The sequence below is a fragment of the Pogona vitticeps genome, chromosome 2, assembly GCF_051106095.1.
Source record: "Pogona vitticeps strain Pit_001003342236 chromosome 2, PviZW2.1, whole genome shotgun sequence".
Classification (NCBI taxonomy): Eukaryota; Metazoa; Chordata; class Lepidosauria; order Squamata; family Agamidae; genus Pogona; species Pogona vitticeps.
Window position 1 is genome coordinate 64,173,131 of NC_135784.1, and position 24,009 is coordinate 64,197,139.

Consider the following 24,009-nt stretch of genomic DNA (forward strand, 5'->3'; position numbering starts at 1 on the left):
ATTTGCAAAGAAGCAAGCACAGGTATACTTATGAAGACTGTAGCCCACCCTGTCCTTGTCCTATTTGTCTAGGATGAGGGGCCTCGGCTCACCCTGCATCTTCCTCCAAGTAAATTCCTACACCTTCAGGAAAAGGAAAGCATAGCCCAGGAAAGCATGTCTTTAAAGAGTTCTTTGGGAGGAGCCTGCTGTGGAGCAAAGAGCTCAGCCTCAGGGCAGAAAGTGTACAGAGGCAGTAAAATCCAATTTCCCAGGCATGACTGCCCAGCCCTCCACAGCTCTTGTCCTCCAGCTACTCTTCTTCCCCTTTTAGCTTTCCTAATCCTGTAAATGTGGGTGTTCTTTTTTTCGGTTGCCTCTGAGCTGGCAGAACATTTGCCCCTCTTGACAGCAGGACTACAATTCCCATAGTCTTGTACAATTATCCACACTGGAGGGAGTCTGTGGGAGCAGACGTCCATTGATGCTGTTTGGGCTTTCGAGCAGTCCCATCTGTCCTTCAACACTGAAAGGGACTTAATAATTGGGAGCCTCCTCTCACAGAGATTCCCTTTCCCAATGGCTTTCTTGTACAGAGGGAAAGGAGTATCCAAAAGCAACTGCAGACTTTCTGAACACTCAAAGTCCCTTCACTTCATTTTCATGATTGATGTCTTTTGCAAGAAGATTCCAATTAGCTGCAAACAAAAACAAGAACCAACATTTCTTTACATTAATGTTCTTGATATTTTCCTCACTCTGCAAGAACTAGGGAATCCTATGATCTCAGAGACCTGAATGCTAACCCCAGTTCAGCCACAAATGCCTCCAATACTCAGGGCAACCCCTCTTTCTGCAACAAATGCATTGCTCTTGCTACTGGGTGTGGGATTCACACAGCTTTCCTTAAGATGACATTTCTGCAGTTCTGCAACTAAGCTATGTTTTCATTGCAAAGGAACGGCAACCCACCCATTCTTCATTATTTCATTCATTTTTGTAACACTGGAGACCAGCCACACTACTCCCTGATCTGAAGCAAAGGGAATAAGGTCATAGTTCAGTGGAGGAGTGCACAGACTCTGCATCTGGAAAGTCCCAAGTTCGATTTGTGACATCATTGCTTTGCATCACTTACATAAGAGAGACTTCTCCTGGAGCCAGTGCTAGCCAGAAGTAGACTGTAGGGGACCAACAATAATAAATATGCCCCTCTGCACACTTAATAAACTGTTTTAAGTAGCTGTCTTTAATCAGTTCTTCAGTAATGCAACACAACATCACTGCTTAGACCTGTCACACTCAAAGTCAAAAGAAGCAATGAAGACATTCAGCCTCCGGAAGGAAAAGAACAGTAAGAAAAAGAAGTTCTTCAAAGCCTGTGCAATATCTTTCTGCAGCTACATACGTTGCAAATAGGGCTGCCTTACTCACTGCATGGCCATCCACCTCTGCCAGTTATGAATGGAACAGACGTCACACCATTGATTTTAAACTGGAACTCACTGAACAATCACACAAAAGCAAAGATGCAATAGGAAAATAAATCTTCTTGATTCAGCCTCAGTTTTCAATCTGTAAAACAGCAGTAATCACTCACAGGGTATCACGAAGGGGAACTCCAAAGAAACCTGCAGTGCTGTGCAAACCTAAAGAATATTATGCAAATTTGCTGACAAATGTGCAGATAGTCTTGGTTATGCAGATACAGCAGGTAAAACATTGGATCAGTGAGTCCTGAGTTTTAGTTGTAAGTTACACCTCAGGACAGTCACCAGCTTCCATCCTAATCTATCTCTGAGGGTTGCTGTAAGAATATCCCCTACAGAAGAAACCCTGGGGCTTTTGCATGATACTTATACAATGAACAGTTGATGTAGGCAAACAAACATGCATTCACAGAAATCGGTCTCTGAGTTTCAGAAATGTTTTGTGACTAGATCCAAAAGTGATTCCAATACCACTGAACCCTTTCAATTGCACTGCCTTTCCTGCTGCAAAGCCTCTACAGCAGTGGTTCTGATCTTTTGGGCTGCCTCATCACTTAGACTACAATTCCCAGAAGCTCTGGTCAACAAAGCCTGTAAATAGGAATTCTGGGAGCTGAAGTCCAAAGGACCAAAGGTTCAGACTTCCAGCTTTACAGGGACAGTGATGGCCAAGATGAGGTACGGAGACTGGATGATTAAGAAACTGGAGGTGCGCAGTTCCTCTTATTCCAGAAAGCAGACACCAGCCTATAACATTATACTCTAAACCTATCAAGCACTGAACACAATCTGGAAAGCAGGCATTGCTGACCCAGGGACCTGGTAGTACAGATGAGAACAAAAACAAACAAAAGCCAGAAGCAGCCTGACCACCACCACCCCCCAAGGTGAATATGGGGCCTCCTTTAAACTTGATAAAGCTTCCTCTGGGAAGAGGGAGGCCATCCGTGTCAAGGCAGAAGATGCAGAGTGGCCGACCCGTCCTCCACACTGAGCAACTGCCACAAAAACTGGCCATTCCCCTGTAGGATTTTAGGTCACTAGCAAGGATATGAACTGGGTGGCAGGCTTCCCCCCCCCCCCAGGCACAAGGTGATGCCCAGAAGCTTCCCCTCCCTGTAGGTCTGGGTGGGCCACTTGTGGTCCTCCAACCGCTGACGGACCGCAGCCCAAGCTCCGCCAACGGAGACGGGCCAGAGGGGCTGGAGCTCAACAGCCCCTGGCGGCCCACTCGTCTTCTCCCACCAACGGGACTTCCTCTCTAGACCCTAGCGTGCTTTTCCCAGGCTGCAGCCCCTGAGGAGGTAGGCTTCCTCCCGAGGTCAACTCCAAAGGGTTCCGCGGTCCTGACTTCGGAGCCGCCTTGCCCCAGGAAGACCGGCCTGACAGTCAGTCCTGCTTGAGGAGCCCCCCCCCCCCCCCCCGTGGACGGCTGCAGGTGAGAGGCGAGGGGACGGGCGGCGTCCGTGCCGGGCCAGCCGGGAGCTCTTCGGTCAAGAAGGCGTCTTCTCACTCAGGACCCGCCGGCACTGAGGACAGCGCCGCCCGACCCCCTCAGGCGCCCTTTGCGCTGGCGCGAACGGCAAAGCCTTCGCCCCGTCGGAAGCCAGCAGCACATGCGGCGCCCGCCGCCCCTCCGGGGGAGGAAAGCAGGAGCAGCCGCGGTAAGAGCGACGTCTCTTCCTCCGCCGCTCTCGGGGGGGAGAGCCGACAGAAAGGCGGGAGTTACCTGGCGCTACCACCCCGCCGCCTCTTATGCTCGCAGAGTCTCCAAACCGAGCAATGCTGAGCTGGGACCCTGGCGCAGCTGCTTCTCTCTTCCTCCTCCTCCTCCTCAGCCGGAGCCCCCCTTGGCTGCTGCTTCCGTGGTGCACATGAGAGCGAAAGAGAGAGAGAGAAAGAAAGAAAGCGAGGAGCCTGGGCGACTTTCCCGAAGGAGCGGCGAGGGGATCCGGAGGGCGTCCCGGCCGCGCGCGGCTGCTGCCCGGAGGGAGGCGCCGTCTGGGGGTGTGTGGGTGTGGAAGGGTCGCCGCTCCTTCTGGCGGCCTTGGGCGCCGCTCCGGCCTTCTTGCCCCGCTGCGCTTCCCCCCGCCCCAGAAAACGCCCTCCCCGCGCTTTCCCCCCAAATGGGCTCAGGATGGGCGCGGAGGGAGTGCCTGAGGGCCGCCCAGCCCCTGTTGTGCCCGGCAACCAATGGCGCACTCAGGTGGGACACGGGGCGGCTTCGCTGCTCGCACGTCGGGAGGGGAGCTGACGAGGCCGCGCCCGGGACCGCTTCCAGCTCGGCTCGCTCGGCGCGCTCTTTTTGTGTTCTCAAGGGGTCTGGGTCGTTTCGTTGTCGTCTCTCCAAGAACGAGAAGAAGGCGCCGCCAGTGCGAGAGATGCTACTAGGTATCCTTCTGGGAAAGGATAAAAACCATTGTTCAAGCCTGAAGGGACAAGAGTGTGCATAATCGCCCGCACAACGAAATGGAGGAAATACAGTAGTAATAATAACAATACGTAGCTGCATGTCCTGAAATCGGTTCTGACTAATGGCGACCCCCCTCCAGGGTTCTACAGGTCTAGCGGGCTCAGCACTCACTCTGGTTTACCCTCCTCTGCTCCTGGTGGCCCTCTGGACCCTGCAGCTCGCCCAGGGCTACACAGGCTGGCTTCTCTTGCAGGAGGCACACTTGGGAACCTGCCCTCAGGGTCACAGACAGACAGACACTGTTATTCCAGTTGGATAAATTGAGCAAGGGGTGATTAAGAGCCACTTGCTGATTAAGGCTATGCTTTCAATTAAGGCACCAGCGACACAATGATTTTCAGGGATGTGTCCCTGCACTTTGCTACAGCAGGGTTTGAAATGAACACTTGGACAGGCAGGATCTTTTGGAGACTGTTTACTTGGGCTTCCAAAATGCTTTCAACAAAGTCTCTGACCAAAGACTGCTGAGCAAAATTAGCAAATTGGAAACTGAATAAAAAGCAAAAAGCAGAGAGTGGAACCAGGTGGTCTGTTCTTTCACTAGAGGGATGGGGGACTGGAGTCCACCAGGGCTGTACATTAGGACTAATGCTTTTTAGTTTGTTTATATGTGAGTTACAAGGTTAGGGGGTGGGTGGTGAGTTTGCCAAGTCTGGAGAGAGTGCCATATTATTTATGGCGGTGAGAAGAAGAAAAAATGGATTGCAAAGAGTTACAAAAGAATTTCTCTACATAAGGGAAATTTTGAGCCAGTGTGCAGCTGAGGTTTAAAAAATAAAGTTAGATAAGGAATTTAAAATAAACTAGCAATATCTTATTCTTATACAAGTGTATGGTCCAGCCACCCTTAGACACTATGCATTGTTTTGGTCACCAGGCCTGATAAATGTGTAGAACTGGAAAAGGTATTTTAATAATCAAGGCTCAAATGGACCATGAATAGGCAAGTATAGCCCTCCCAATGTTGTTAGACTACGACTCTTATGATTCCTCATGATTCATTATGCTGCTGTGCACCTACATTGTACTCAGGTAGAGTGACTCCCTTATGGGGAAATATCACAACATATAATAGACAGCCTTAAAGGGGGGGTTGAACAAATCCACGGGGAATGAGGCTGTCAATAAAACACTTTCCTGATGATCTATAGAGGGTAAGTGAAATTATTTTTATATCTGCTAGATCATCACTGATTTGATCAATCACTTCATTTAATTTTTTAAAAATTCTTTGCCTATCCGTGTATTGCTGATTGAGAAATTGCTTGCAGCTGCGGTTTGGATCAGCAATACACAGACAGGCAAAGTAGGGGAGTGTTTTAGTTTAAAGTAAGTGATTCATTGCACCAGCAACAAACTAGCGGACATAAAAAATTATCACACCGACAGTCGGGAAGGGTTCAATTTCCGATATCCTGAGGTGGCTCATAAACCACTTAGGAATACCAGAAATTGACACTGGAAGGAGTGACAAGGCTCTGGTTTAATCCATCTCAAGCAGCCACACTTGGTGGGAATGAAGTGAAATGGAGCTCTCCATCCTATACCAAAATAGTAGAACTTCTTGACGGAGGTTGAAAAAGGTGCAGGTTGGAACAAATTGGTCCACTCCAGTGATACCCATGTGTGGACACTGGGAAAAAGAGTGGACCAGCCTGACCCATCAGCAAACTAAACAGTGGAACAAATGCCCATATGAGCATCCTCTGAGACAAGAGTTCCCACTCTGTTCACAAAAGACACTGAGGAAGCAGAATGCCTTTCAGGGTGTGAATGAGCAACTATTGCATTCTTCAGTCGTCTTGCATTCTGCAGTAGTACTATATTTCATTTTCCTTTAATAAAAAATGATACGAAACACTGCTGGAAAGAATCTTCCTATGCTGGACCCTCTGGAAAAAAATTGTGCAACCCCTTCTCTTCATCCTTAGGAGTCATGCCTTTAGAACAGGCTCTAAAACACATTGGGAGAACCAGTAGCCTTCCTGATGTCAGCGACCTCCTTTCCCCATCATGTCCCCACTATCCGCCAGGCCATTTGAGTCTTCTGGGAACAGGATTCCAAGAGCCACAGATTCCTCAGCCCTGCATTCTAAAGCAGCTTGATCCAAGAGATCTCTGTCACATCCTAGCAGTTTGCACCTAAACACAGAGTTCCAAGAAGGGAATGCACCTGTTTTTCAAGACAAAGATACAAAATTGCATTTTTTAAAAACTTTGCCCATTCATTTGAAATAACAGATTTCCCCATAATTGCTATTGCAGATGACATCCCCCTGCTTTGTTTGTAATGAAGCATACATACATACCCAGGTGTAACAATGACTATGACCTCTTCCAGTAAATATTAAGCAACTCAAAACTGGGAAAGTTACTAATTTACACTACACTCCCAGAACTCCTCAGCCATCATGGGCCCTGGGGGATTTCTCAAGCTGTAGCATTTGATCCAACGTCTCTTCCATCAAAACGTGTAGCCTCAGCCCTTAAGCAGATATCCTAATAGTACTCCATTTCTTAGACATTTTCACACTCAGAGGTATGTATGTAGTCACTCTGTAATACGGAACCTAGCTGTGGTAGCTTATAACATACCTTAACTGAAGTATCTTTCTATATAGCCAAAGCTAAACCGCAGAAGCCTGTGCTGCAGGGTCAGAAGACCAGCAGTTGTAAGATCAAATCCATGCAACGGAGTGAGCTCCCGTTGCTTTGTCCCAGCTCCTCGCAAACCTAGCAGTTCGAAAGCATGCTAATGCGAGTAGATAAATAGGTACCATCTTGGTGGGAAAGTAAAACGGCTTTCCCTAGTCACGCTGGCCACGTGACAACGCAAAACTGTCTTCGGACAGGCGCTGTCTCTACGGTTTGAAAAGCGGGATGAGCACCGCCCACTAAAGTCGGACACGACTGGACTGAAAATGTCAAGGGGAACCTTTACCTTTACCTCTAATTAATTACGGCATTCCTGTACTGCACTTGCATAGCTGTAGAAAACTGTACACTGATTTTCTGGCTTACTGCAGTGCAAATGGCTCAGCCCTCATGCCTTTTGCAAAATTTGCAAAATATGTATTTGTGAATATATATATATATATATATATATATATATATATATATATATATATATATATATATATATATATATATATATATATATATATTCACAAATACATATTTTGCAAATTTTGTGTCTCTGCTGGTCCATTGGAAGTTTGGTCCATTGGAAGATCCACCTTAAGGGATTGCAATGTGTTTAAACAACTACTACACCAAGGGATTCTCATAAATAAGGCAAAAGAAGCATCCAAGCAGTGCTTAGTGTCAATTGCAGGGTGGGATTGTGGTCAATTCATGTCCAAGAATTGAACTTTCTAGGAAAGATACATTCTTCTTTCTTTGTCTGCTGTGAGTTTAATTTATAGACAGATACAAGGCCATATGTATGTGAAAGTGTTTTTAAAAGAGCCTTTGTTTGGTGCTGAAACTATTGCTCATGTGTAGGACAGCTCCTCCCCACTTACTGCATTTGAGTAGATACCCCACTTCTTGCTTTAGCATCCTTCAGACAAATGTAGCCAGGCAGTACCACAAGCAGATCCACCCAGAGTGTGGCCTACATGTTAAATGCAGTTCACAAGCCATTCATTCATTCATTCATTCATTCATTCATTCATTCATTCATTCATTCATTCATTCATTCATTCATTCATTCAACCCTGCCTTTCTCCTAAGAAAGGACCCAAGGCAGCTTGCATCATTAAAACACAGTATTAAAGCTAAAAATAATGAATTATTCAAGTATTAAATGAATTAATAACATTATATTAAAAATGGTAGATAAAGCATTACTAAAGTTTAGATTTAAAAGCAATAAAATGCAAACTATCCTTAAAACCTTTCCTAGAGAGTCTGCCACTAAGAAAAGACTTCTTGAAGAGAAAGGTCTTTGTCTGCTTGCAGAAGTACAGCAATGATGGAGCCAGACTGGCCTCCCATGGAAAGGAGTTCCAAAGTCAGTGAAGGCCCTCTCCTATGTACTCACCAAATGCACCTGATCTTAACATTTGAGCAGGCTCATATATGGCAGCCAAGACATGGTGAAGTTAGTTTTTCAGACTCTCTCTCTGTGTGCATGTGTTTGCACATGCTGTCAAGATTCCAACTTATGAGGACTCTTTTCAGGGTATTTTAGGTAGCAGATACTGAGAAGTGGTTTCATTCCCTTCTTCTGTAGATGTCCTGGGACTGTGCAGCTTGCCTAAGGCTATATAGGCTGGCTTGTCTCACAGGAGGCACAGTGGGGAATCGGACTCCCAACCTATGATTCTGCAGCCGGGTACATAAACCACTGAGCTAATTTCTCTGCCAGTGTGTACTACTGTATACTATGAGGCTATACAAAACAATCTTTGGCTATTGGCTGCTTCCTATACTATAGACAAAGGCAAGCCTGACCTAGTATAACCAGCAGAGGGTGTCAGGACTTGCACTCAGTAGCCGCTCCATCTGTAATGCTTTGTCCTCACCTGCATAATAATACAATCTTAACATTGCTGCCTTCTGCCACAGAGATCTGTCACTCATACGATTTGCTGCCTTTCTGGATAATCCATTTTAATACTATTAAATGCACAGCTGTAACTCATTACTTACACAGTCTACATATTTCCTCTCAGGTTGTGGGAATATAGGATTGTTTGTTTAAACCTGGAAATATGTTACCATTCCAACAGTTGGTGCATTCAGTGCACTTTAAGCTGCTAACGTGATTGCCAGTAGAAGGTGACTGTGTATTATGAGTGTGTATTGGCTACTGTCTGTAATGTCCTTAACAGCACACTTGTTGTGCTGCCTCTGTTTGCACCTTGCATGCTATTTTTTAAATGTTATTTTGATTTTTTAAAAAAAATCTCCTTACATCTTCTTGAAAGATGCTTACATTCCTGCTGTGACATTAAAGAACTAGTCGTAGATTTGTTCTCCTCATAGATCATGAATGAGGAACCTGTGGCCAGATATAGATGGACTATGACTCCCATCATCTCCTGACCATCAGACATGCTGCCTGGGGCTGTTGGGAGTTAGAATCCAACGACAACTGCAATATCACAGGTTCCCCACCCTGAGGTCTGTTTAGAATTATTGAGTTGGAAGGGGCCTATAAGGCCTTCGGATCCAGGCCCCTGCTCTATGCAGGAATCCAAATCAAAGCAGATCTGACAGATGGTTTCCTGCCTTATCTAGCCCATGACAAGGAGGCACAGTGAGGAATCCAACTCCCAGCTTCTGGCCCTGCAGCCAGATACCTAAACCACTGAGTTTTGAAGTGCACAGTCTGCACAAAGAAAGCTCCACAATTGGTGATTGAATCCATTTCTAGCTTAAATATCCCAGAGAAGGTGGGCAGGCTGCTGTCTAGACTTTGGAGAGTTGGTGCTGGGTGAAGCAAATTGGCCATCCCTTGAAGGATTTAATTTTAGATCAACCTTTAAATCAATCCTTGATGGTCCAAGGGAGACAACAGACATGCAAAAATGACCACTGGTGCAACCTTGTTCCCATCCATTTTATGAGGATATCTGGGGAATTCTGGTTCAATTTGTGCAATACATTGAGACATTGGAGACCATAAGAATATATTTAGTACATAAATATTGAAGGATGTGGCTCCAGAATTTAATGAAGAGGTTATGCAAGCCAGCCATCACCAGAAAAACAAACGAACAGGAGGACAACATGAGGACGTTCAGATTGCTCCATTTCCAGTGCAGCCTGAGAAAAAGCAGCATGTATAAAGGGAAAGAAATCAAGGATTCCTTTCCCTTTCCTCCCATTTAGATGAATGAACAAATGAATAGTTTATTATACAAGAATAATAGGGAAGAAGGCAGGCCTGTCTCACAGATATTCAAGCTATATAACACATTCAACAAAGTATGACTTTTCAGCAACATGAGTCATATTAATCATCCCAAAACTGTGCATCTGGAAGTCCCCAGATCAGTTGTTAAAATAGGTTATGTCAAGCCAAGCAATTCTATCAATATTGATGTATGCTTCAGCATTTGAATTCAACTGATTGTTTTTTCTTTAATTATGTGTGGTATCTCAGTCTGGTGTGTGATTAGGAAAATTTTATTGGGATGAATTGAGGAAGGAGGATTGCATCATAAAACATTTTGAGGTGATAACTATGTAGAAAAAAGGGGGGAGGTAGGAAGTGGTGTGTTAATTGCATGTGGAAGGGAAGGAATGCTGGTTAGGTCCATTTCAGAGAGCGTAGCATAATAAGATACAGAGTTGATACTGGCATTGCCTTTCAGCTACTTGGCTCCAAGATTTCTGTGGTAATTATTATCATCATAAGTTATTTTGAGCAATGGCTTCTAAGACCTGAGAAAAGATTGCAAGTAGTCTGCAATATTGGTGATGTGTTTCAAACAAAATGGCCCGAGAAGATAATAGTTGACGGATCGAGTGGACTTCTTGTGACTCTTTGCACTAGGCAAGAAGAGAAAGCCAACCAGCCCTGTTTGTAAGCAAGCGGGCAAAGAGCTGAAAGCATGTTAATGTTGTAGAGAGGCAGTTGATGCAGTCTTTTTGGGTTTGTGAAACCAGACTTCAGAGAATCCCATGCTTGAGTCATGCATGGGACCAATCACGAAACAAAGCAAGCTAATCCTAGAGATGAAAGAAGCTAGTGCGCCGGAACTCAAATGCTCACATTAGTTAAGCATTCCCGTCTTCTGGTTATGGACTATATCTAATGCCTGCTTTTGGTCTGAGACTGGAAATGACACACAAAGCTGCATTGCCTTCTGGAAGAATTGTGAGACAAAGGTATCCCACCCTGGAAAGGGAAGTCTTGGTAAAGTCTTGGTACAGGGCTGCGTCTGCTGCCATGTTCATTCTGTAGCATCTACTGATGCTCGCTTTATGAATATGTGTAAATAGAGCATGATTTATAACAAGCTCTGTACCTTTCCAGGGATCTCTCTCCAAGGGAAGAATCCATGGGTAACACTTGCAACCTGGAGTTTTCACTACCCTGAGAACTGAGGTGAGAGTGTACATTAGTTTTGTATTTCACACATCTATCTGAAACAGGTATGTGCTGTTCTGTTTCAACAGTAAATCTGAATGCATCTTAATGCATGACTGTGTGACTCTTTAAACTGCATCAAAGTGTTCTTAGAAAGTGTGGCAAGAGAACCTCAATGAAAATCTCACATGAGTTGAGCCTTTGCAGTGTCGTAGGAATGTGTACTTGTGACGTCATATAGGTAGGGCCTTTGTGATATTCTGGGGTGGGCTGTGGTGACGTCACGGGAGGTGGGCCCATGTTTTAAAAATAGAGACACACATACAAGCAATATGACACTAATGTTTTGTAGAGGGAGAAAATGGAGTCAAGATTTCTCTTCTCAACATTGTTAAGTCCAGGAGGTTGCCATTTTAAATCATCCACACTTAATTTCATTTCATTCCCCCTTTCCATTATCAAAGCCAGGCTCAATAAATTCTGTTGATATGATATCTTGAAACAGCTCTTCAATATACTCACTGTACACTGCAATTTAGTCTTTAGCATCAACTACTGGAAAATTATTAATATCCTTCCATAGTAGGCATTGTCATTTTCTTTTAAACCTAATTACTAGCCGTTGCTCTTTTTATGCACATTGATATTTTCTTAATTTTTGGTTTTTGCACTTTTTTGGACCAGTATTTTTCTTTGGCATCCCTACATTCATTCTAAACGTTCTACTTTTGCATTTGATTTTTTTTATTTCCCTCCTTTTTAAATCTCTTCCAGTTCATCTATTATTTTTTCTATCATCCTTTTTAAAACTAGAGTTTTTAAAAATGAAATTAAGCACTGTAATTAGTAATTGCACTATCAGCTTTCAGTTGCAGATGAATTCATAAGCTGTTTGTGCAGACACATAGATCGGTGCTAAATTATTTCCAGATAACTGGGGAAAAAATCCAAGACTGATATCATTAGCCACTGAGAATATACTCATACTTACTCTAAAGAAATACTTCCTTTCTTCTAAAAAAGAAAACGTCTTGCAATGATAAACCTATACTTGTTTTAAGTGGTGTTTATTGTGCTTTTAAAAGAAAAGACTATTGTATTGTGGTTTGGGAAAGTGTGTGAAGAACGTAGTATGAAACAAACAAACAAAATAATATCCTGTTTCCCCAATAATAAGACAGAGTCTTATATTAATTTTTGCTCCAAAAAACACATTAGGGCTTATTTTCAGGGGATGTTTTATTTTTTTCATGTACAACGATCTACATTTATTCAAATACAGTCATGTCATCTTCTGGTATCTCCACAACCACAATGGTGGAGGGCAGGGTTTCACTTAACTAGGGCTTATTTTAGGGGTTAGGTCTTATTTTTGGGGGGGGGGGGAAACAGGGTGGTCATTTTATGGTTTTAACTAACGTCTCTTCCTAAAGTTCTGCAAGCTGAAAAACAAGCAATTTCTTTGTCCAAATTGTAAGGCATCCGCAGAGGTAGATTTAATTATGCCTCCACCTGACAGATTAAAAAAATATATGATGGGTTCCTTCTCTCAACCCAAACCAGACAAACAGGGGATGAGTACACTAAACTATCTCACTTACCTGTATGGCTAAGTCTTAGTTTGTATGTAAGTCTCAAGGCATAGAGTTCAAGGATTCTTCTTCCAGCAAGAAGTTGTGACCTCTGATCAGCAGCCAGATGCGCACAAGTGGGATACTGCTGTTCACACTGAACCTTCTTTTCATTCCAGTGCCAACAAACAACCTCTTTAGGCTCCAGAAGAGCACTCCCCTTGTAAAAACAGAGGATGGACTGCCGCAACATCCCCTCCCCACTTAAAAACACAGCACTTAAAATCTCTCTTGCCGCCTCATTAGCTGTTGCTTGTGTAGGGTTATTGTCCATTTTTCCTCTGGAGGGGGATCATGCTCCACAGGATCTCAAGTTTATGGTCACTGCCAGCTTCATTCTCCTAGAACGCTAATCAGAGGTATATATACATGCACATGTGGGTACACACATGCATGCACACATGTACACACACATGTACACACACACCCCAATCACAACTCCTTCACTTTCCTCTAACCAGTCATTCAGCTGAAACAGTCCTGTGCTCAAAAGCATGATTAATGAAGGAAGGGCAGCTTGTCCCAATTAAATGACTGGAGTTCATTAAACAAGGCATGGATAAGACTGCCAAGAGTTTTGGATCTGGCTGCAGGCCTAGAGTTGGAGCATAAGATTCTTTGAGAGCAATGTTTGTCAAAACATTTGGAAAGAACATGACACAAGGAGCTTCCTATGCTTTTTCCTCTCTCCTCAGATCTATTCTTCCCAAGCATTTGATACTGCAAGGAAATGGGAGACAAGCAGTACCAAATAATCACCAACACCATTAATCTTTTATTGTTGTTATGTTCCATCATGTCATTTGTGGCTTATATCAACTAGAATGCAAAAGTAGGAAATAAAGCAGAATAAAACATGGCAAACTTGGCCTGGGAGTTAGAAACAAAAAAGAGCATAGAATTTATAGAATTAAGTCCTGGACAACCCAGATAGCGTGGTTGCTGACCTTGAGTCAGACATCATGGAGAGTGAAGTCAAGTGGGCCTTAGAAAGCATGGCTAACAAAAAGGTGATGGCATTCCAGTTGAACTCTTTAAAATCTTAAAAGATGACGCTGTTAAGGTGCTACACTCAATATGCCAGCAAGTTTAAAAAAACTCAGCAGTGGCCGGTAAAAGTAAAGGTTCCCCTTGACAATTTTTGTCCAGTCGTGTTTGACTCTAGGGGGCGGTGCTCATCCGCGGTTCCAAGCCATAGAGCCAGCGTTTTGTCTGAAGACAATCTTCCGTGGTCACATGGCCAGTGCGACTTAGACACGGAACGCTGTTACCTTCCCACCGAGGTGGTCCCTATTTATCTACTTGCATTTGCATGCTTTCGAACCGCTAGGTTGGCGGGAGCTGGGAGAAGCGACGGGAGCTCACTCAGTCGCGTGGATTCAATCTTACGACTGCTTGGTCTTCTGACCCTGCAGCACAGGCTTCTGCGGTTTAGCCCACAGCGCCACCACGTCCCTCTGGCAGTGGCCAGAGGATTGGAAAAAATCAGTCTACATCCCAATCCCAAAGAAGGGCAGTGCCAAAGAATGCTCCAACTACCATACAATTGCACTCATTTCACATGCTAGCAAGGTTATGCTCAAAATCCTACAAGATAGGCTTCAGCAGTATGTGGACCGAGAACTCCCAGAAGTACAAGGTGGATTTCAAAGCGGCAGAGAAACTAGAGACCAAATTGCTAATATGCTCTGGATGATGGAGAAGGCCAGACAGTTTCAGAAAAATACCTACAGTACTTCTGCTTCATTGACTACGCAAAAGCCTTTGACTGTGTGGACCACAGCAAACTATGGCAAGTTCTTAAAGAAATGGGAGTGCCTGGCCAACTGTCTCCTGAGAAATCTATATGTGGAATAGGAAGCAAAAGTTAGAACTGGATATGGTACAACTGACTGGTTCAAAATTGGGAAAGGAGTACGACAAGGCTATATATTGTCTCCCTGCTTATTTAACATATGCAAAAGGCAGGACTGGAGGAATCCCAAGGTGGAATTAAGATTGCCAGAAGAAATATCAACAACCTCAGATATGCAGATGATACCACTCTGATGGCAGAAAGTGAGGAGGAATTAAAGAACGTCGTAATGAGGGTGAAAGAGGAGAGTGAAAAAAATGGTCTGAAGCTCAACATCAGAAAAACTAAGATCATGGCCACTGGCCCCATCACCTCCTGGCAAATAGAAGGGGAAGATAATGGGGGCAGTGACAGATTTTACTTTCTTGGGCTCCATGATCACAGCAGATGGTGACAGCAGCCACAAAATTAAAAGACGGCTGCTCCTTGGGAGGAAAGTAATGAGAAACCTAGACAACATCTTAAAAAGTGGAGACATCACCTTGCCGACAAAGGTCCGCATAGTCGGAGCTATAGTCCAGTAGCGGCATATGAAAGTGAGACCTGGACCATAAAGAAGGCTGACTGCCAAAGAACTGATGCTTTTGAATTGTGGTGCTGGAGGAGACTCTGGACAGTCCCCTGGACTGCAAGGAAAACAAACCTATCCATTTTGAAGGAAATCAACCCTGAGTGGTCACTGGAAGGACAGATCCTGTAGCTGAGGCTCCAATATTTTGGCCATCTCTTGAGAAGAGAAGATTCCCTGGAAAAGACCCTGATGTTGGGAAAGTGTGAAGGCAGGAGGAGAAGGGGACGACAGAGGACGAGATGGTTGGACAGTGTCATCAAAGCTACCAACATGAATTTGACCCAACTCTAGGAGGCAGTGGAAGACAGGAGGGCCTGGCATGCTCTCGTCTATGGGGTCACGAAGAGCCGGACACAACTAAACGACTAAACAACAACAATGTTGACTTGTGGACAACACACTTTAAGAAGGATTCCAACAAACGCTGTACTGCAGCTAAAACTGTGCTCACGACCTGGGGTTCAAATCCCAGGTAGCCGGCTCAAGGTTGACTCAGCCTTCCATCCTTCCGAGGTCGGTAAAATGAGTACCCAGCTTGCTGGGGGGGCAATGTGTAGCCTGTATAATTAAAATTGTAAACCGCCCGGAGAGTGCTTGTAGCGCTATGGGGCGGTATATAAGTCCAATAAATAAATAAATAAATAAATAAATTTCAGAGGAGGGCAACAAGAATGATCCAGAGGTTGGAAACCAAGCCCTCTGAGGAAAGACTGAAAGAACTGGGTATGTTTAGCCTTGAGAAAAGAAGACTGATGGGAGGGAGATATGATATAGCACTTTTCAAATACTTGAAAGATGATTATACAGAGGTGGGGCTTCTTGACTATCCCAGAGTGCAGGACACGTAATAATGGGCTCAAGCTACAGGAAGCCAGATTTCAGTTGAATATCAGGAAAAACGTCCTAACTCTTAAAGCAGTGCAATAATGGAACCAATTATCTCAGTAGGTGGTGAGCATTCCAACACTGGAGACAAGCAAGAGAAAATTGGACAACCATTTGCCAGATATTCTTTGGTTTATATTCCCGCATTGAATAGGGGCTTGGACTTGATGGCCTTATTGGCCCCTTCCAACTCAATTATTCTATGATTCTGAAAGGTGACAGGAATAGGGTCTGAATCCAAATGCATCCAAAATTCTTAGCAACTTGCATGTAGGAGCAAGAGATTTATTAAAACCATCACTGCAAATCACCCACAGACTAGAAATGTACAGTGTTAATTCCAATTCCAAAGAAAGGGAACACCAAAAATGTCAGTAACTATGGGATCTCTGCATTAATTTCCTATAGTGTGATGTACATATATTAAGTTATTGCTGTTTCTTTTATCAATGTGCACTTCTCCATCTGAATTTAACACAGTCTTCCATACTATATGTTCTTCACAAAGATTTAACAGAGAGATAAAATATAGCATTTGGTGGAATGCTATGGTATATTTCTGTCAGTACAACTTCAGCAGCATAACTTTCAGTAATGAAAATGTTAAGTCAAAATAGGCATCTCCTATTACACACTGAGTCATAGAACTGGTTGCAGTAAGAAATGCCAATGCTGATGTCCTAAATTGAGACAAATTGTCACTAAAAGTTATAATAATCTATAACACTAGTGTTATAGAGGTGGAGCCTTGTATTTTAAGTCTTTCAAAATTATAACTTTTTCTTTGTTTAAACTTATTTAAATTTAACTGATATATTTTCAAGTAAATCAGTGGTGTGTGGTGGGGATTGCATTGTCTTCAAATAGCTAATGTTGGTGCATATTTAAAGAGAGAGAAAAATTAGTGAACGTTGGTAATGAACATTCGTTCGTTCGTTTAGTCGTTTAGTCGTGTCCGACTCTTCGTGACCCCATGGACCAGAGCACACCAGGCCCTCCTATCTTCCACAGCCCCCCGGAGTTGGGTCAGATTCATGTTGGTTACTTCGGTGACACTGTCCAGCCATCTCATCCTCGGTCGTCCCCTTCTCCTCTTGCCTTCGCACTTTCCCAACATTAAGGTCTTTTCCAGGGAGTCTTCCCTTCTCATGAGATGGCCAAAGTATTGGAGCCTCAGCTTCAGGATCTGTCCTTCCAGTGAGCACTCAGGGTTGATTTCCTTTAGAATGGATAGGTTTGTTCTCCTTGCAGTCCAGGGGATTCTCAAGAGCCTCCTCCAGCACCACAATTCAAAGGCATCAATTCTTCGGCGGTCTGCTTTCTTTATGGTCCAGCTCTCACTTCCATACATCACTACAGGAAAAACCATAGCTTTGACTATTCGGACTTTTGTTGGCAAGGTGATATCTCTGCTTTTTAAGATGCTGTCAAGGTTTGTCATCGCTTTCCTCCCAAGAAGCAGGCGTCTTTTAATTTCGTGGCTGCCGTCTCCATCTGCAGTGATTATGGAGCCCAAGAAAGTAAAATCTGTCACTGCCTCCATATTTTCCCCTTCTATTTGCCAGGACGTGATGGGGCCAGTGGCCATGATCTTAGTTTTTTTTATGTTGAGTTTCAGACCGTTTTTTGCACTCTCCTCTTTCACCCTCTTTACAAGGGTCTTTAGTTCCTCCTCACTTTCTGCCATCAGAGTGGTATCATCTGCATATCGAAGGTTGTTGATGTTTCTTCCAGCAATTCCGGCTTGGGATTCTCCAGTCCAGCCTTCCGCATGATGTATTCTGCATCTAGGTTAAATAAGCATGGGGACAATATACAGCCTTGTCGTACTCCTTTCCCAATTTTGAACCAGTCAGTTGTTCCATATCCAGTTCTAACTGTTGCTTCCTGTCCCACATATAGGTTTCTCAGGAGATGGATAAGGTGGTCAGGCACGCCCATTTCTTTCAGGACTTGCCATAGTTTGCTGTGGTCCACACAGTCAAAGGCTTTTGCATAGTCAATGCAGCAGAAGTAGATGTTTTTCTGGAACTCTGTGGCTTTCTCCATGATCCAGCGCATGTTAGCAATTTGGTCTCGAGTTCCTCTGCCCCTTCGGAATCCAGCTTGTACTTCTGGGAGTTCTCGGTCCACATATTGCTGAAGCCTACCTTGTAGGATTTTGAGCATAACCTTGCTAGCGTGTGAAATGAGTGCAATTGTACGGTAGAGCATTCTTTGGCACTGCCCTTCTTTGGGATTGGGATGTAGACTGATCTTTTCCAGTCCTCTGGCCACTGTTGAGTTTTCCAAACTTGCTGGCATATTGAATGTAGCACCTTAACAGCATCATCTTTTAAGATTTTAAATAGTTCAGCTGGAATGCCATCACCTCCACTGGCCTTGTTGTTAGCCAGGCTTTCTAAGGCCCACTTGACTTCACTCTCCAGGATGTCTGGCTCAAGGTCAGCAACTACATTGTCTGGGTTGTCCAGGATATCCAGATCTTTCTGATATAATTCCTCTGTGTATTCTTGCCACCTCTTCTTGATGTCTTCTGCCTCTGTGAGGTCCCTTCCATTTTTGCCCTTTATCATGTCCATCTTTGCACAAAATGTTCCTCTAATAGCTCCAATTTTCCTGAACAGATCTCTGGTTTTTCCTTTTCTCTTATTTTCCTCTATTTCTTTGCATTGTTCATTTAAGAAGGCCCTCTTGTCTCTCCTTGCTATTCTTTGGAAGTCTGCATTCAGTTTTTTGTAACTTTTCCTATCTCCCTTGCTTTTTGCTTCCCTTCTCCTCTCTGCTATTTCTAAGGCCTCGTTGGACAGCCACTTTGCTTTCTTGCATTTCCTTTTCTTTGGGATGGTTTTTGTTGCTGCCTCCTGGACAATGTTACGAGCCTCTGTCCAAAGTTCTTCAGGCACTCTGTCCACCAAATCGAGTTCCTTAAATCTGTTCTTTACTTCCAATGTGTATTCATAAGGGATTTGGTTTAGATTATACCTGAATGGCCCAGTGGTTTTTCCTACTCTCTTCAGTCTAAGCTTGAATTTTGCTATGAGAAGCTGATGATCACAGCCGCAGTCAGCTCCAGGTCTTGTTTTTGCTGACTGTATAGAGCTTCTCCATCTTTGGCTGCAGAGAATATAATCAATCTGATTTTGATATTGCCCATCTGGTGATTTCCATGTATAGAGTCGCCTCTTGTGTTGTTTGAAAAGAGTGTTTGTGATCACCAGCTTATTCTCTTGACAAAACTCTATTAGCCTTTGTCCTGCTTCGTTCTGAACTCCAAGGCCAAACTTCCCTGTTGTTCCTTTTATCTCTTGGCTCCCTACTTTGGCGTTCCAGTCCCCTAGAATGAGAAGAACATCTTTCTTTGGTGTCAGTTCCAGAAGGTGTTGTAGATCTTCATAAAATTGTTCAATTTCAGTCTCCTCAGCAATGCTGGTTGGTGCATAAACTTGGATTATTGTGATGTTGAAAGGTCTGCCTTGGATTCGTATTGACATCATTCTATCATTTTTGAGATTGTATCCCAGTACAGCTTTTCCCACTCTTTTGTTGACTATGAGGGCAACTCCATTCCTTCTACGGGATTCTTGCCCACAATAGTAGATATGATAATCATCTGAGCTGAATTCGCCCATTCCTGTCCATTTTAGTTCACTGATGCCCAGGATATCAATGTTTATTCTTGCCATCTCCTGTTTGACCACCTCCAGCTTCCCAAGGTTCATAGATCTTACATTCCAGGTTCCTATGCAGTATTTTTCTTTGCAGCATTGGACTTTCCTTTCACTTCCAGGCGCGTCCACAGCTGAGCGTCCTTTCGGCTTTGGCCCAACCACTTCATTAGCTCTGGAGCTACTTGTACTTGTCCTCCGCTCTTCCTCAGTAGTATGTTGGACACTTTCCAACCTGAGGGTCCCATCTTCCAGCGTCATATCTTTTAGCCTTTTGTTTCTGATCATGGGGTTTTCTTGGCAAAAATACTGAAGTGGAAATTGCCAGTTCCTACTCCAGGTGAATTGCGTTTAGTCGGAACTCTCCACTATGACCTGTCCGTCTTGGGTGTTCCTGCACGACATAGCCCATAGCTTCTCTGAGTTGCTCAAGCCCCTTCGCCACGACAAGGCAGCAATCCATGAAGGAGACTCACATTAGCAAGGGGGTTTCATGTGTGATTAAAATGTTAGGAAATGCAATTGTGATCTTTCAGATACAACAGAAATTAATGAGTCTGTCACTCTAAATTTCCCATTTTCTTTCATGTCATAAAACAGCCTTCTGTAAAGTGGCACCCTCCCGACCGTTTGACCAGAGCCCCCATCATCATCATCTATTATCAGCCCAGTGGCTATGTTGATGGAGAATGAGAAGGTTTGTTGTTCAAACCACCTGGAGGTTATTGATTTGGAGAAGACTGCCAAAGGAACGGCAAAGGCTTCCTTCATCAGCCCCTGCTGCTTTCTTCACTTCTCAGATGCCTTTCCCTCACATACCTGGGCTTAGAAAGGAATCCTCCATCTTACCCCCAGGCAGAACAAGTGCCTTCCATGGAGAAAGAGCACCAGGTGTGAGTAAGTCATCCAAAAGCGCTCCCTTCTCCTCATGCTAATTCATACAAAACAAGGGAGAAGAAGAAAGGGGGTGGGAAAGCTGTCATCATACACCAGCCCCCTCCAATCCTTCCTCTCTGCCCTTCCCTGAGAGGAAACACAGTTTCCGTAGGATGTGTCTTCCACAGAGGATCTACTGGAATCTGAGGCTCCAGGCAACTCAAGGACATCTCCCCCCTTGGTCTCCAAGGATACAGGAATAATCCAGTGGAGACACAAACATCTGTATATAATAATATTAGACCTGCAGAGATGGAAGGGACCCTATGGATTATCAAGTCCAGCCCGCGTCAATGAGACACCGTGGGGAATCAAACTCCCAACCTCAGACTCTGTAACCAGATGCCTACACCACTGAGTTATAAAGGTAAAGGTAAAGGTTCCCCTTGACAATTTTTTTTTGTCCAGTCGTGTCCGACTCTAGGGGGCGGCGCTCATCCCGCTCTTCAAGCCATAGAGCCAGCGTTTTTTTGTCCGAAGACAATCTTTCCGTGGTCACATGGCCAGTGTGATTTAGACACGGAACGCTGTTTACCTTCCCACTGAGGTGGTCCCTATTTATCTACTCGCATTTGCATGCTTTCGAACCGCTAGGTTGGCGGGAGCTGGGACAAGCAACGGGAGCTCACTCCGTCGCGTGGATTCGATCTTACAACTGCTTGGTCTTCTGACCCTGCAGCACAGGCTTCTGCGGTTTAGCCCACAGCGCCACCACGTCCCCTCCACTGAGTTATACTGTATAACTAATGAGAGATGGCTTAGTGAGTTGGGTACTTGACTGCAAAGCCAGAGGTTGAGAGTTTGATTCTGCTCTGTGGTTCCTAGGAGAAAACCCGCCCACTGTATGGTAACCTTGGGAATGCTGCTCAGTTGCAGAGCATTCCCTTAAAGAAGGGAATGGCGAAGCACTCCTGAGTACACTCTTCCAAGAAAACCCTGGAAAAGGGTTCTGTTAAGTCAGAATTAATTTGATGGGATGTAACTATTATTATTATTATTACTCCCGCCAACCTAGAGGTTCGAAAGCATGCAAATGCAAGTAGATAAATAGGGACCACCTCGGTAGGAAGGTAACAGCGTTCCATGTCTAAGTCACACTGGCCATGTGACCACGGAAGATTGTCTTCGGACAAAAACGCTGGCTCTATGGCTTGGAAACGGGGATGAGCACTGCCCCCTAGAGTCGAACACGACTGGACAAAAAATTATCAAGGGGAACCTTTACCTTTTTTAACTATTATTATTAAGTGACTGAGAAGCAATAGGTGTTTTTAGATGGTATTTTAGAGAACATGACACTTCAGCGTTCATGTTAATGGATTCAACTAGAATGCAGCTATCTGAAGCTAAATTTAATTCTTCAGCTACTATATCTTATGTAGGAATAATATCACATAAACAAGGCAGTAATGTCAGCAGGCATGGAGGTGGTCCGTAGGAAAACAAAGAATAGGAGAGAACACACTCTAGTTGGGAAATTCCCAAATATGGCTATAATAGCTCAGTGGTTCAGGTATCTGGCTACAGATCCAGATGTTAGGAGTTCAATTCCTCACTGTGTCTCCTTGACAGGAACTGGGCTCAATGATTCCTGCTCTGCAGTTCTAAGATATTAATATATGGCATGCTCAGTGGATGCAAAATGTTGAGTCAGAATTAAGTGAGGTGCAAGGAAGGGGATGGAATGGATCATTCTATAAGAGAGTGTTGCTAGATGAAAGACTGAATGACATAATCCCACCTGCAACATTGTTTGTACACTCCATTTGTACTTTAGAAAGTTTGCTGTCTCCAATCCTAAAGAGTGCTACCGGGCCTTTCAATAAACCTTGCAGTAGCTAAAACTATGATTTCTGAGCCAGAAAATCCCTAGGATAGGGTACTTCTCCCTCTCCCTACCCCCGCCCCGTGGTGCAGTGGTTAAACTGCTGCATTGCATCTAAAACTGTGCTCACGGCCCGTTGTATCCCAGGTAGCTGGCTCAGGATTGACTCAGCCTCCTTCTGAGGTTGGTAAAATGAGTACCCAGTTTGCTGGTGGGGAGCAATGTGTAGCCTGCATAATTAAGTGTAAACCGTCCAGAAAGTGCTTTAAGCGCTATAGGGCAGTATATAAGCAGCACACATTGAACTCTGATGATTAAGTGAAAGCATTGAACAGCAGTGTTTCCACTTCTGGGCTGAATAAGTGGCTCTGTTTTTCCAAATGCTATGTCCGCAATAGACATTGCATTTTGCTATATCTTTCTTTCATTTAGTTCTACGTGGGAAGCACTCTTAATGATAACATGAGAGAGAGAAATAACAGAAGAGAAAGCCTCCTGGGCACATAAACTGGGCACAGTTAACAGCTTGCTGTTGGTGAGACTTTATGGGCCATGGAGCAACATGCTTCATGGCAAGGACTGCGTCTGTTCCTCCCAAGAAAGGGAAATGAAACTGAATCTAGAACCCAAGCAGAATCTTGGATAGGATTGTCTGGGCATAACGTTGCCCCAGCAGCACCTGAGTGTAAGGTTGCCATCCTTTACACTCATATTCTTGTCTTCCCCCCTTTCCCCCCTTTATTTTGTCTTTCCTCTGTCCCAATAATTGACAGGCACTGCATGCTGTTGGACCCTCCTGAATTAATCTGCGTTTGACAGCTTGCCATGCTTTGCATTCCTTGTCTTTTGTCCCTGACTGGTCGTAGTGGGGTCATCCTGGTTACAACTGGAGTGGAGCCAGGGGGTGAAAATGAGGAACTGAACATCTAGATATCATGTTGCACAAGGAGGACTGGGCAGTGAGGGGGGAGCGGGAGAGCAAGGAGAAAAGCTAAAGAAAAGTAGTTGAGAGGAAGGAAAGGAGAGTGTAAAACAAATCAAAGGGGAAGAACATCAGAAGTAGGAAGCAGAGTTGGCTTCTCTGCAGAAACAATCTCTTGGTGAGCCAGAAAGCAGATTCATTTCCCTGTGGAAATGTCAGATGAGAAAGATACCAGATCCTTTCAGGTTTTCAAGGCTGGACAGTCACCAAAAAAAATGAGAGGATGATGGTTGCCCCCCCCCCCAAGCTCCAGTAACAAAGGCATAACCAGACATCTGCCTGCCCCTTCCTGGTGCCTCACCTAGCCTCAGGCTAACAGTTGTAGAGCAGCTCATTATAAAGGAAGAAGAAAAGGTATTTGATGATGATCACTCCTCTGTTGCAGTCATTCCAAGGGAGTGGTCAGAACACCTAGTGCCCTGCTTAGTGCTTGGAAAAGTTACTCTTTTGCACTACAGCTACTCACAGAACCCCTCCTCTAATTAGCCTGGCCAGACCATATGAGAATTCAGGGAGTTGTTATCACGAAAAGTAAATTTTCAAATCTCTAATGCTGCTTCTGCTTCCTCTCCGTCTTGTTGCCCATGTTATGTTGCACTGTGAGACCATCATAGGGAACATAGCACAACCTCAAGGCCCCTGTGCTGTTAAATTTGTAACTCCTTCTGG

At 44.3% G+C, this 24,009-nt stretch overlaps 1 protein-coding gene across 7 annotated transcripts in view; it reads right to left on the reverse strand.

The window, feature by feature from the left end:
• Positions 1–13,588, reverse strand: part of COL7A1 (collagen type VII alpha 1 chain) — a 156,062-nt gene extending 142,474 nt beyond the window's left edge. For 6 of the 7 annotated variants that reach the window (XM_072989560.2, XM_078385263.1, XM_078385265.1 and 3 more), the window contains exon 1: positions 12,589–13,588. In XM_072989560.2, coding sequence (XP_072845661.2) covers positions 12,589–12,892 — 304 coding nt within the window. In that variant the 5' untranslated portion in view covers positions 12,893–13,588. Of the gene's footprint in view, positions 1–3,198; positions 3,519–12,588 lie in introns of those variants that run through there. The other variant, XM_078385266.1, reaches the window with a different exon arrangement.
• Positions 13,589–24,009: the final 10,421 nt, after the last annotated feature.